This window comes from Rousettus aegyptiacus, unplaced genomic scaffold, assembly GCF_014176215.1.
Source record: "Rousettus aegyptiacus isolate mRouAeg1 unplaced genomic scaffold, mRouAeg1.p scaffold_m13_p_13, whole genome shotgun sequence".
Classification (NCBI taxonomy): Eukaryota; Metazoa; Chordata; class Mammalia; order Chiroptera; family Pteropodidae; genus Rousettus; species Rousettus aegyptiacus.
This window is the reverse complement of record NW_023416288.1, coordinates 40,191,162-40,206,076: the sequence shown is the minus strand read 5'-3', so window position 1 is coordinate 40,206,076 and position 14,915 is coordinate 40,191,162. Positions and strand designations below refer to the sequence as shown.

Below are 14,915 nucleotides of genomic sequence, written 5' to 3'. Positions count from 1 at the left end.
TTTTAGGAGGAGCATGGGGTCAGTGCAGCCATTTCTCAGCAGGTAAATGGCTTAGATTAGAGGTTGACAAATCACTATCTGCCACCTGTTTGATACAGCCCACGAGCTAAGCATGTCTTCACATTTTTAAAGGGTTAAAAAATTATAAAAATATTTTGTGACATGCAAAAATATGAAATTAAATTTTATAGTCTACAAATAAAGTTTTATTAGAGCACAATCATGTTTTTCAGTTTGCATATCATAAGTGGCTTTCATGTCACAATGACAGAGCTGAGTATATGACAGAGACCAGAAGGCCTACAAAGCTTAAAATAGTTCCTAGCTGGCTTTTACAGAAAAACTTTGCTGATCCCTAGCTTAGGGCTTTAAGGGGCTTTGAAAATGCTGGCAGCAAGAAAAACGACCCAGAAATTTCACCTCTTTAGGATGAGTTTTCCTATTTCTGGGTCAAGATGAAGAAACTCAAAATTGCATTTTGAGGCCCGCACGGTGATGCTAGTTGAAAAAACTGGTGAGATCTGATCTCTGCCAATACCTCATCCTCCCCGTCTTTACAGTGGCAGTTGAGACATGCTCTTAGGGTCATTTTAACACTTGTAGTTCCATCCAGGAGACAGGTGCCATAGTAGGATGACAAAAATAACAACTTGGAGATGCATACTTTTTAAAGATTCCCTTTAGATTTTAATTATCTGTGTTATTTTTGTCTATCTCTAATTTTGTGCCTCCACTATTATGAATAATTGAAAAATAGGTTAATTTTTTTTTTCTTTCAGAGTACTAAACTTGTAAAGCCTTCAGGGATCAGTATGAAAGGTATTTGATAAAGACTCCTAAAACATCATCCAGTTTATTGCTAAGGAATTAGAAAATACTTTTTCCAGTATTTCCCAGATTTGCGTTTTAAAATGGCAAAATAATGTATGAAATGTGTAAGAAGTGATTACTCAAATTTTAAGTGAAGTGTGAGCCTCCACCTCCCAGAATCCCCCTCTCTAGCGACAGTCTCTGCTCTGTGTGAAGAGTGTGTGCACACGCCAAGTGCACTTCAAGGTAAAATCCAACAAGTTTCCATACTATTACTTTCCATTTAAATCCAGGACGATAAGGTTTTTACTTAACCCGTTTGACCTTAAACCTTAAACCTGTCTCCTCTCATGCTGAGAGTCCGGTTCTCAATAACGCTGGAAACGACAGAATATTCCATCATTATCCATTTGCCATATCTCACAGTATAGAGATGCACAGAATAATCTCAGAATATGCTCATCAAAAAACCTCCAAAAATGTGGCAACTAAAAATACTTTGAAATCTTTTTGTGGTTTTCCTTGTCTTCAATGTAGCTTCTACTAGACACTCTACAAGAGTATTTTAGATTCCACCCCCCCCCCCCATTTTACTGCTAGAGTGTTTTAAAGTCACTTGGAATCATTCAAGTAGTTATGAACTAACCCAGCCATACACACCTAGGTTCATTTGTTTCATTGTATTTTCTATGTTCTGGAATTTCAAAATAATACAAATGTCTTATATGATTATTTAATAAATGATTTACTTGGTTTTAAGACAAACCTACAGAACATGGCTTATATCAAAGGTTCTATCCCTATCCCCCCCACCCTAACTCTTTCCTCTCCTACCGATAACTATTTAAAAAAAGTATTGTTTATTATTCCATTAGGTTTTCTAATATAAGAAGATACATGTTACGTATTCTTCTTTGCCATTTTCTTAGGTAAATTTTAACATACTCTACACACGTTTCGCCTTGTTTTCATATAACAATATACATTAATATTACACATATGTGCTATGTGAGTATATAATACATATATAAATATGTGTGGGTTCAGTTGTGTCATAGTGTTATTTTCATAGATATACTATCTGGTTTATTTTATTAGCAAACTTTTTTCTTTATTTTTTGGTACTATTTGGTAAGCTAGCAAGGTTCTTACTCTCATTGAAATGTTTGCCTTTACCCTAACACCTTCTAAAAATGCCTGTTCTCCCACTTTCTGACTTTCTGTAGGTCCCTCACCATGAGCAATATTGAAATTAGCCAGAAACTTCTTTTTTCCTTTGCCTCCTTTCCCTCTTGCTCAGCATCTGACTTGAAGTCATTTCTCTTTAATCCCAGTTAATAAGTACAATCAACAACCTTATTTTACTCACCATCTTCTCGCTCCCTCCTACCCTGATTTTTCAGAATTGTACTTCATCTACCTCGTCAGAGTATGTAATCATTCCATACTCTATTCTTTCTTATAACCATGGTTTAGTCGTAGTTCTACAAGTAAAAAATATATTTAATGCCTACTAACATCATCATATATGAATGTCTCTTTTGGGTGTCTGAAGCTCATTCCCGACTAGATTCCTCAAGAAAGCCTTGTGGGACCAACGTTCCTTGTATTTTGCATGAATATGACAATTTTTTTTGGTGGCCATTATTCGCGAAAGTCAGTTTGACTGGGTAGACAGTTCTTGCCTCATATTTTCTTTCCTGCTGTATTTTAACTATATTGTTACTTCATTGTCTTCCGGAGTAAAGTATGGCTGTCAAACTCTGATGACAATTAATATTCCTTCTCATGGAAGTGACCTAGTCTTTTTTCCTGGAATGACCAAAAGAGTTCTTTCTGTTTCTTTTGTTCTTATCGGCCCTGATCAATGCGTAGAGGGGGATCCCCAGTTCCCAGAGGGTGTTTGTCTGGATTTGTTGCTTCCCTGTTTCTTTCACTCACAGACGTTGTAAGAGGCAGGAAGGAGGTGGTATCAGTCCTGTGAAACATTATTCATCTGCTCCTCTGCTGCCACATGCTTCTTTTTAATGAGCAATACAATCCACGTGGTACAACCCACGTGGTACAATTCAAGATTTCCCCGATAGTAAATTCTAGTTAGCATCCCAGTGGAATCATGTGTAGACTGTGAAAAGCTCTGCTGGCAACTTCGGGGTCAGAGAGGAGGAAATTCATGGGTGAATCGAAATGAGGATTACGTGGATTTCTCTTCTCCATCGGGGGTGCCACCCGGACGGCTGGCACTCGCACCGTTTCGTGGACTCAGCAGGAGAGCAGAACAGACATCACGCTCAGCACTTTCTTCAGATGTCCTATAGGAGAGGCGTTTCTGTAAAAATCCTCCTCTACCTCTGAATGTTGGACACGTGAGTCACTTTCTTTCGTAACGTTTGTTCCGGAATGAGACTTTCTGCACTTTCGTGTACTTAGTTCATCTCTTCTCTGTGTCCTCACCTTCCTCACTTAGCATCCTACTGCCTGCCGTCCGGGCTACGTTCCTCTAAGCGTTCCGGCTAGCTTTGGAGGGGCGGGCGTCGTGGAAACTGACGTTCGAGGCTCCAGAAGAAGTCATGTTGGTTGTGAACCGATTAGTTCCACCTAAGAGTAGTTGCCCAACTACTAGTAATTAGCCAACAACATAAGTTCTTATGTCACTCTTACCTTCTATCTTTAGGAGAACACTAGCAGAATAGATTTAGGCAAAGGAGAGAAATATCTATATCTATATCTATATCTATATCTATATCTATATCTATATCTATATCTATATATAAAATAAATGGTTCAGGGAAACCGTAATGGCTGAGAAAATAGGTGAAACTTCAGCCTAGTAAACAGTGAAATGGTAATAGCTTATAATTTAGTATGCTAATTTAATCTTTATTAAATTTAGTAATTTAGTATGCTTCTTTAATCTTTCAAAAATACAGCTATATTTGAGTGTTATGGAGACTTTTACAAAGTAGATTATGTAATGTCTGTAATAAAGCAATGTTAAATATTTTTTCAATGAAATCTAATATATATATAACACATATATATATAACAAATATATATAACAAGTATGTGTTTGATATATATATATATCAAACAAATATGTGTTTGATATATATATATATATATATATATATATATATATATATATATATATATAACAAAAGCAAAAAACCCTGGATGTTAAGGGCCAGCTCCTCAAAACTGAAAGTACTAAAGATAACAAATAGCAAAAGCTAATGACAATGGTCTCTGCCCTTTGGATGGGCCCCTGCTCCCAGTGACCCAGAGCGTTCCCCTGGGACTCACATGCTGTAACAGGAGCCACAGAGCTGCCCACAGCGTCTGAGACAGGCACAGGCAGAAGACACCTGCATTACCTCTGCCTGGAGGGACGAGCCTCAGAATCTCCACGTTACTCGGAAAGAAGGGACAGAAATCAAGGAGTTTAAAACCGAATTTTGTTTCTGGGATTATTGAGCAACATACTATCCCAACCTTGTATAAATAAGTTAATTTTATTTTAAATTATTGGTATATAATTTATTCTATCTAAAATATAGATTAACACATAAGAAGAGTATTTTAAATTATATCATGCGTACTAAAGTGCTCCCTGATACTTGATGTTTAAACTTCCAAAAGAAATTTAAACTTAGCTCTCTAGGAAGTGTTTATTTTGAGGCTCAAATGATCTGGGGAGCCACCCAGTTGACTTCTGTCGTTATGCCGGCGAGGCAACTAAGGCCCAGAGAATGGAAAGTGATTTACCCAAGTTATACAACTCGTTAATAGATGGTTTGGAGTTACCTCCCAGGATTCTTTGCAACTAGAACTGGCCTCTTCCAAAATAGCTATTTTTAATTTTGATACGCTTGTAGACTCATTAATCGTTGGCGCTGTAGTGAATCTCGGAGGTCATCTAACCCAGTTCCCCACCACAGCCTCATTCCTTAGAAGAGATCAAAGGCCACGTACACGACTTCTTAGGAAAGATTTTTTTTTTTTTTAAATCATCTCCAAGGAAGATGGACTTAGTCTGAGAGCCTACATGCATAAAATAAAAGCAATTTTGTTTGGTAACCAGATTAAAGTCCGCTTTAAAATAAAATCTATTAATTTAATAAATTAAAATAATCAACTGCCGGTCATTTATTAGCAGCTTCCGAAAGGAAGCACTTAACGTTACAAAACAGTGTCCAACAAACCAGTGAGCCCCACAGAGTGGCAGTTACATTTAACTTAAAGTTGTAAGTTGCCCTCCTTTTTTTCTTACTTGTGTGTGTCTTTCCGTGTATGAAGAATACTTGTTCTCGGCCTCACAAGTTACTAAAGTTTACTCAGAGGCTGAGTAATCTGTACTTTGAAAACTTTCTCCTGGTTGTCATAGCCGTTAAGACCTAGGAAACTAAACTATTAGCTTCGGGTTTATTCAGTTACTGTTTTGTTTATTTAAGTTGCTAAAACTATAATGGACATTACTACTAAAAAGAAAAATCAGTAGGACTAAGTTAAATAAATGACAATAAACTGAAGTCTAAAAGCTCTTTAAAAGATTAGAGTTATTTTGTTTTCCCAAATTGGACTGCATAATAAATTTCAGTTCCAAATTAAAATTAATGATTTATAATACATTTCAAATTATATTATCTAAAGTTTTCATTTATTAAGTACTTTGTGGAAGCTACAAATCTTGATATATTGTCTTCCAGTAATTTATAACATTATCTGCGTCAATCTTTGGAAAAATATTGTGACAAGAGTTATTTACGAAGGCCCAGTAAAACATGATATAAACACGAGCAAACTGATGAGCAGGAGCAACTTTAAATATTTTGCTTCTTATAAATTAGATTTGATTTTAATGGATTTGACATTTTTCTCTCTGAGCAGTTTTTTTTTTTTCTAGGTCTACATTTAGGAGAGAACATTAAAAACGTAAATTGAAATAACATTTAACTGTTACTTAATTTCCTTTCTTACATATATGTTATAGGACGATTTGGATGAAGATGTATACATAACTACTGGAAGTCTCAGTTTTACCTAAAATGGTTATGATTATGTAACCAGCTTTAGGGACACATGATCTTGATACTGAATAATAACAATAATTTAATTTTGTTACCTATAAACATTTATCGAGCACTTATTATATTCCAGGTATCAATACAAGCACTACGTATATCGATTCATTAAATCTGAATCATAACCCTAAGAGCTAGGTCATAATAACATCCACATTTTACAGATGAGTATACCGAGGCATGGAGAAGTGAAGTCATTTGCCCACAAGCACATAACTGGCAAGTGACGGAGTCGGATTTGTGCTAAGCAGGTTTCAGCACTCACTGTCCTAACTGCTAAGCTCGGCCAGTGGTTCTCCCAGTCTGGCCGCCCAGGTCAGCGGCTCCAGCGCCACCTGGAACACACTGGAAATCACATTCTCAGGCCGCACCTCAGACCTACGGAGTCAGAAATTCTAAGGCCTGACACTCTGTGTTTTGACAAGCCCCCCTGGTAACTCCGATGCCACACTGTCTTAGTCTGTTTGGACCGCCGTAACAAAAATGCCGTCGACTGAGTGGCTGACAGAGCAGACATTTCTTTCTCCCAGTTCTGGAATCCAGGATGTCCTGGCAGATTCAGCATTCGTCGAGGACCAGCCCCCTGCCACCTTTTCACTGTGTCCTCGCCTCGCTGAAAAGCGCAACAGCGAAGCAAGCTCTCCCGTCTCTCCTTATAAGGACATAAATCCCATTTATGAGGGTTTTACCCTCAAGACCTAATTGTCTCCAAAAGGCCCCACCTCCTAATATCACTCTGAGGGGTTAAGATTTCAACATATGAGTTTTGGGGGGACACAAATATTCCGTCCATAACACGCACTAAAGTTTGAGAATCGATGCCTAGATAAAGCGTTGTTCTCTGCCCCGTTCAGAGGTCCGCAGTGTAGTAGGACTGACCGTCATGCAAACACGTATTTCTGTCAACCTAGTAAGTGCATAAAAGAGGACTCTGTTAGGCACAGTGGTGCTGCAAAGGAGAATGGGAGAGAAAAGGAAGGTTTGGCTTTCTGACATTGAGAAATTTGCCCTCTAGTTCCAAAGACAGAGCAAGGGCGGTCAGCTCCAAAACAGAGTCTGTTGGTTTTGCTTATCCGGAGTTTGAACAAATAGTTCAAATGACTTCAAATGGTTCTGAACATTTTGGCAGGATCCACGTACTGCAGCTCCCCTCTATCTTACCCGCCTTCTGGCTGTGACCGTGCCTCTCACATGTAATGTGTTGTTCTTGGTATCGATGTAGTCAGAAGAAATCTGTTAAAGGTACCCAAGGTAATGGTGTGCTCCCTTGCCTAGAAAAATAATTTAGCCTTAGATATGAGAAAGGCCGCCCTTCAATAACGGTACCCATTTTATTTACCTATTAAATTCAGAGTAAGTCGACTAACACTACCATCTCTAACTCTGGGAGGTGATAGCACTGAGCATTACAAGGCGCTACCAAAGCTTGTGTTACGTAAATCACGTAACCCATTGGGGGAGTCAACCCTCATTCTTCAGGGTATGGTATTTTACAAATCCTCCCAACAGGCTTCCAGGCTAAACGAATGCTTTGCACTTTTCATTTTGCTGGAAACAGGGATTAGACGTAAAGTAAACAGCATGGGCTCTCTACTCGGTCACATCTTTGAAGAGATGGCCCTGATATGCACCACTGTTTTCAATCACTTAAAAGGCAATAATTCAATTATCCTTTACATAAGAGCTGCCATTGCTTTCAGTTCCCTCCCAGACCTGAGACAAGCAAATCACTTCAACAGGATCCCTTTTTTTTCTCCCTCCTAGAGACGAGAATAAGTAATGATACCAGTGATCTACCAAGGACACAATGAGTATAACGTACTTTTTATAAAACAACAAAATATTTCACAAAGTAGTTGATGCGCTGTATTGTTTGGAAAACGGTTTTCCTTGTGTGTGTATGTGAAAGATGTTTAAATGGTTTTATATAAGGGCACTTTTTTGGTGAATACTACACTCTGCTTTTGAATTTAAATGCTTGGATTGAGCAGTTTATGTGGCAAAGATGGGAAGAGGAATACACTCGGCAATTCAGAATTTGGGGCACTGATGGACATTCCTTTATGACTATACAAAGAGAAAGTATTTTCTAGGGTATTGGGTATTTAAGGCAAGTTCCCTCCTCATGTAAAAATAACTACCTAAACCTTTTCTAAGTTGATCATAAATATTAACAGTCCAACACATGGCTCAGACTAAAAGGACATCAGCTTGAATGTATGTCATTATTAAGGTTTGTCATTTTATTAATGACAAACAGCTCACTTGACTTTTTCTTCATGACCCAGATTAATTACCCACAAAGACAGCCACTCTCTAATATTGTAGCGATTTAAGTCCTTGAGTAAGTGATAGTAAGCTGTTAAGGCTGTGGGAGTCCAACATCATCAGAATGTGGGCACATAAAGATTAAAATATATGACAGTTGGCCAGCTGATTAAATATGATCCATGTCATGCCAAATTATCCTTTTCATTAGCTTCTGCTTTTACTATATTTACTGGTGCCTCTTAGTAAATGATAAAATATTTTCATTTCAACAAGTCTAACTCAAGGGATTCAACGGATCCATTCGATGGATTAAAAATAGGTTACACTTTTATTTTATTTATTTATCCACCTCTCTATTTATTTATTATATTTATTTATTTTTAAATAGGTTACACTTTTAAACAAGTAATATGGACTCACTTAACATTTTATCTTTGTGATAGATGTAATTTTATATCAGGACTGCCAATAGCATAGTCAAATTCTCTGCTGAGTTTGTCATTCAATCACTGAGAAAAATTCTCTGTTTGGATCACATTATTCTGAATTAGGATTATTCAAATGGGTAGAGTAAATTGTAGAAAAATATAACCTAATAGACTGTAATATTTTTAGTTGCTGTAGATATACTTCGATAGCGCATTATATTTACAGAGTGTCTCCTAAGTTCCAGACGCTATTTGGGGCAATTCAAATGACTTATCTCATTTAATCCTCATAGTACAGGTTCGATCAGTGTTCTCTGCTTTACCTTTATTTTTTTCATAGCACTATTATCATCGTCATCTAATATACTACATATTATTCTATTGTCTTCTCTCTCTTTTTTCCCTGTAGCCCCTCTCCCTCATTAGGCAGGGATTATTACGTTCCATTTGCTGCGATCTCCGCAATTCTCAGAACAGTGCCTTGTTCATAATAGGTTCTCGATCCATATGTTTTTTTTGAATGAATGGCCCAGTGAGGCGGGTATTTTGCTCTCCAATTTATAGACGAGGTGTTAAGGTGGTAACAAAATTAAAATGTAAAAATGGCTCTAGGTGGTCCACCTACTCTATTCATCCATTCAATGAATGACTTTAAAGCTGATGGTATTTCCATTATACCACACTGCCTCCAATACATTTACTACATTAACATAAAAAATCAGCATGATAATGACTATTTTTATCAATTCCTTATAAGGTCCCCAAGTATCAGTGTTAGACCAGCAGTTCTTTTCTTTTTTATTCATTGGTAGGTAGTCATTTCTCATGATATTTAATAATCTGTAATTAATTTCGAATGAACAAGCCATATGTCCAAAGTTCAGATGGTACAGAGGTGTGTGTGGTGAAAAGTACCTGTCACACACCTCTCCTCCATTCATTCCTTAACTTGCCTGCCTGCTGGAATCACTTGGTGAGCTTTAGCAGTTACCGAAGCCTGTGTCTCACCCACAGAGGTTATGACAATTTTACTGGGTCTGTGGGTGTGGCCTGAGTCTTGGTATTTTTAAAAGATCCATAGGAGAGACTTTACTTCAGGTGAAGGTAAAGCAGCAAGGATCAAGTATACCCTGTTGCCATAAGTAACTAAGACACACAGAAAAAATATGAAATAGGATTTTTTTTTTCCTTTTCATTTTTTTTGTGTGACACTGGACACCAGACAATAAAAGACAATAATCCCCAAGGGATGGAAAACAAATGACGTGAGCCCTGTGATGGCCCCAGTTTATAGTCTGAGAGCATATACTGGCCATGCCACAGAGAGAAAAAATTCAGGCAGAGCCTGGCGGTCTCCCTGAGTAGAGCAACCGGAGCCGGGGGTTTGGTGAGACCAAATCAGTGAGAATCCGTAGGACAGGCGACAGCGGAGGAGGGCCCCGGAGGTCTGCGAGGCGCCTGCGTGCTCAGCTGGGACGTGACCAGCACGTGCACGTCCGGAAACTGCGAGGCCAGGTGTTTGGTTTGTCCTTCTTCGTTCAGCACACCTTTTTTTGCTCCTTTCTTTGCCCTTTGGCGTCGGTCTCGAGGCCACAGCTATTCCAGAGTTGTATGCTGTGTAAGCTAACCTGTTACCAATTTGCACTTTTGGCAAAAACTCATGCTTTTTTTTTTTCTTGTTTAAGTTAATGTACTCTAGTTTATAGACTGCTGCATGAGGAGGATGATCTTCAAAGACGATGGACTGATTTATTTGGGGACCTCAATTTACTAATGGCTGTGTGTACATGTCCCTCACAGTGTCTCTGTAATTTTCAATCGTAAAGCAAAAGAATCTTAGAATTCATTATTCTAAACTACCCATATTGTCATATGCTCTACGGAGTTACTAGTTTCGTTAGTTGAACACTAGGTCTTTTTCTGATTAACGATATTTTGAACATTTTGCCAACATTTCATCGCATGTTGGATCAGCGCAGTTCATACCAGCTGAGTGTTTGTTTTGTATTCATTAGCTGATGAAGTCGGTGAGATGATTCTTTGCAGCTCCTTGCACTAAATTTGCTTGCTCGCCTTTCACGTAACTAAACTCTGTATGCCTGTGGTCAGGTTTCAGAGCTCCCCGTTCATCTCTTTGTCCCTCACTTTGTAGGATTTCAGGGGATTGTCGCTACCCTATTCGGTTATGTTTGCTTGTATTTGTATGCCTAAGGTCATGTTTCTGAGAAGTCTACGGTGGAATAAATATACATGTTTTGAATACGGTCTTTCCCTAAAGTGGTGGTCTTTTGGCTGAGAAAATGTGTTCACTGACTCGTAAATTACCTTTAAGACCCCTCTCCACCTCGGAGTCCTCTTTAGTTTACTCGGGATGTACTGCTTTCTAACCTAGGGAAAGTGTGGAGAGCCTGATTCAAAAGCATTCCTATGCCCGCTCGCCCATCCGCACCTATGGAGAAGAGGACGTCCTGGGAGATGAGGTTCAGACGACACAGAGCCGAGGTGAGACAGCCTCCCAGCCCTGCAGCTGCTGGGAGCGTCAGCACCCAAAGGAGAATTTAGGCAGGTAGCACATGAGGCTTCTTGTCCTCGGGGCACACGCTGCCCCCCCCCCAAATATTTCAAAGGCTTCTTCAAGAAGTAATAGCCCCTGAGGCTGATTTTCATACAGTTCATAATTCTGCTTCTGAGTCATAAGTGATTTATGATGCCTGAAGGTTTCCTGTGGTTTTCTTTTCTGGTAAAAGGACATGAGCCCCTGACTCAGGGCTAAGGAGTTACTTACCAAGGAACTGTAGGATGTCAGGGGCCGTCCCTCAGTCTTTCTGAACCTCAGGTTTATAATTGGAAAAATCAAGGACTACATCAGTTCCACTTAGGTCAGGAATATCTTATTAGGATAATGGCTAAAACTGAAAACACTTTTAAAAAGGAGATTCTCCTAGCGAAGGGCACTACACAGAGGCGGCAGCCCCCGTGGTGAGAGGGGCGCTGGAAGTCCCTCTGCGCCTGGAGTCCAGGGAAGGATGACCAGAGGGTGACCAGGCGCAGGGATGTTCATATGGGGAGAGAGCCCCTGCCATGTTGCCATGTCCCTAACGTGGAACAGCATCAGGCAAAACAGAGGGCATCTCTTATGACTAAATCCAAGTGAGCGCCTGGTAATTATACAATTGGAAAAATCAATGTCAACTCTTGTTTAAACATCTGGATGCTATGGTGTAAGAAAAAGTAACTTTGTAACTTGTCAAATATTTTATAAGGGATCATGGAATCAAAAACAAACAAACAAACAAACAAAAAAACACACACTGTGAGTTCTCACAGTGGCTTTTGAAGCCTGTATGTCCAGACCTCCTTTGGGGATCTGCAGAGGTTAAGACAGTATCAGCTCCCTGGAGCTCCTTTGAGGGGAATCAGGTAAGACTTTCAGTAGAGAACCCGTGTTTTGGCTACTCTCTGGAAGTCTGTAGGCCATCTGATGGGTTAAGTCTTTTCTTATTTAGTAAATCCTCTCTTCCATACACGGTGTAAATGATGTCTCCTTATCTGGAAAGGTCGATCTGCCTCCTGGTTGACGTGTCCGTCTCTTTGGACTGCAGATCTACTAACGTATTGCTTACATCGATCTTTACAGATAGTATAATTCTCGACTCGCACGTCGGAATAGAGTTCCCAGTCTAACGAGTCCTTTCGCCTTCCAGGGTCCGCCTTCACCACGTCCGATAACCTGTCTCTCAGCTCCTGGGTCTCGTCTTCCCCCAGCTTCCCTGGATTTCAGCACCCACAGTCCCTGACCGCCCTTGGCACCAGCACGGCGTCCATAGCGACCCCCATCCCGCACCCCATCCAGGGCTCCCTGCCGCCGTACGGCCGGCTCGGGGTGCCCCTGGCGCCGTCCGCCATCGCCGGCTCCATGCAGGGCAGCGGCCCCACCTTCCCGTCCTTCCACATGCCCCGGTACCACCACTACTTCCAGCAGGGGCCCTACGCCGCCATCCAAGGACTGCGCCACTCCTCCGCGGTCATGACGCCGTTCGTATGACTCTTCTAAGAGCGGGAGAATCCGCCTCCGCAGCGTGCAAATGGGTATGGAGATTATAGGGCAGGGCTGGGTGGGCGGGATGTGGGGTACTGGACCTGGGGCTCTCCAGGAGACATGGGACCTACTGAGACGAGAGCTGGACACCGCGACACGTGCTGCCCAGGGAATGAATGCATCGCGGGCCGGGATTCATCTGTAGTTGTCGGGGAGCTCTTGGGTTTGAGAAAGAATCAGTGTCACGTTCTCAGCCAGCTTAAGTCCTGCAGCTGATAGGACATCGCTTGACCCAGGAAGTTGAATGCTACAAGGCAGATGAATCCTCAAGTGCGTTCATCCTAGTGGTTGAAGATGCTGTGTCGATGCGGTAACGTATAGAATCAACGTGTATAGGTTTTCTTTCTGCTTTCCACAGGTTAAAAGAATCTTCAAAGAGGCAATACTGTATTACATACCGACCATAATGTGTAATGACTACCTTAAGTCCATTTCTCCCTGTAGACAATGAGAGCCCATAGAGAGATATTCGTAGAGCTGTAGCTTAAGCATGTTTAGTTTTCCTTCGTTGGTTTGCTGGGAGAGGAGCTGAGAATGCTAACGCATCCTGTTTTGTGGATGAATACCTACTTGGCGATGACTTTACAAAGTTCCTTTTGAAAGGCTGGAGGACCAGTACCAGACAAGCTCTTTTTCAGTCCTTTCTTCTTTCTTCCTAATTCCCTTTCTTGCCATTACTTGCCATCTCTGTAGGGAAAATCTAGATACAATATACCAGAGGCTCTTTGTGTTACATTGTAAAGCTGAGGTTTTACTTTCCTGGGCTGCGTTCTAAATACACTCCTGACCTCTTCACTGAGGAACACTCTAAAGCCTCTACAGGGTGATGCGTGGCGCTTTCTTTCACTTCAGCTGCAATAAAAAGCCGGTTTTCCTGTTCTGAAAGAGGCTTCTCCAGCACAGGTGCCGATGGCCCCTTCAGTTTTTGTCAGCTTTGGGAGACCTTACGGATGTTAAAATGCACCAGGCCAAATCCTCACTTTGGGTCAGTCTGCTTTGATGATACATTAGCCGCTGCTGCTAATTGACAAGGATTTGTGAGTGGCCATTCTAAGTGCCTGTGTCTCCAGCCACCTCTAACCTGTGCTCATGAGGGGCTGTGTGCCCATGCATCTGATTTTGTCCTTTTTTCTTACTGTCACGTTCAGTGACTTCTTTACCATTTTTCTAGCCTATTATATGAAATTACATGTTAACTCGAGGACTCCCTGACTGAAGCATTGACAGTGCTTGCGAGTAAATCTAAAACATGTATCCGCTTCATTTTCAGCTCTTGCTGTCTCTTTCGAAGCCTTATTTTAATGTCGTACAGTAATTAATTATATTTTAGTTATATATAATCTCTATATTATTTTGGGCAACATATAACGAAACAATTATGGTCAGGGTAGTATATTTGGGTAGTATATTTGGTGTTTTGCAACAGTTCGTTTACTTATGACAAAAATTTAACGAAGTTTATACTCCTTCAACTTTAGATGTAATGCATTCTAGCTGCAGAATATAATACGTCTTCTTCACGAAGCTCCCCCAAACTTGATTTTAACTGAATAATTTTGTATGCAATATTCCTTTTACTCTGTCTGACTACAACAGCATTAAATCTGTTTACTGCCTGGTCTTTGGGAAAAGAGATGGGAAATGCTGCTGCCGTGAGTAGAGGTGTATTTGGGAGTGAATGCAATATCCTTATCACGTCAGACTCCACTGGGATTTTACTTGGTCATTTTAGTGTCAGGTTTTTCCACATCAAATGCCTTTCTTGGGCATTTCCAGCTCACGAAACATGGCAAAATGGCATAGCCTGGCTGTGTGAGGCTGTCACTGGACTTGGCAATTGCTGTTCCCCACTGTATCCCCAAGTTTATGTATGGAGCAGCATGGGCTGTGTCAACCAAGCATCTCAGAGTCCTGTGGAAGGCACTGTTGGCTAATTTATAGCTTCTGGCATGTTATGCTATAGTATACACAGGTAGTTTGTTTTCAAACGCAGCACAGATGTGCATTTCCTTAAAAAAAAAAACGAAACGGTTATGAGTACTGTTTAACTATCCACAGAGATTAGGGTAGGGGGTTAGTATTTAATACTTGGCCCATCACCAGTGCTCCTTTTAATGTACAGTACTGCTGCTCGAAGAAGGAACAACAAAAGTAGATGCTATTTTCCATGATGCTAGGCAATATTCTGGTAAATTACTGGTCTGCTGGAGTAAATCGTATCTGAAT

General features: G+C 40.4%; 1 protein-coding gene across 1 annotated transcript in view; it reads left to right on the top strand.

The window, feature by feature from the left end:
* TBX20 (T-box transcription factor 20) overlaps positions 1-14,712 on the top strand; it is a 41,381-nt gene extending 26,669 nt beyond the window's left edge. Inside the window, exons 7-8 of the mRNA XM_016159983.2 lie at positions 10,983-11,092; positions 12,295-14,712. Of these exons, the coding sequence (XP_016015469.1) occupies positions 10,983-11,092; positions 12,295-12,635 (451 nt within the window). The 3' untranslated portion in view covers positions 12,636-14,712. The remainder of the gene's footprint in view (positions 1-10,982; positions 11,093-12,294) is intronic.
* Positions 14,713-14,915: the final 203 nt, after the last annotated feature.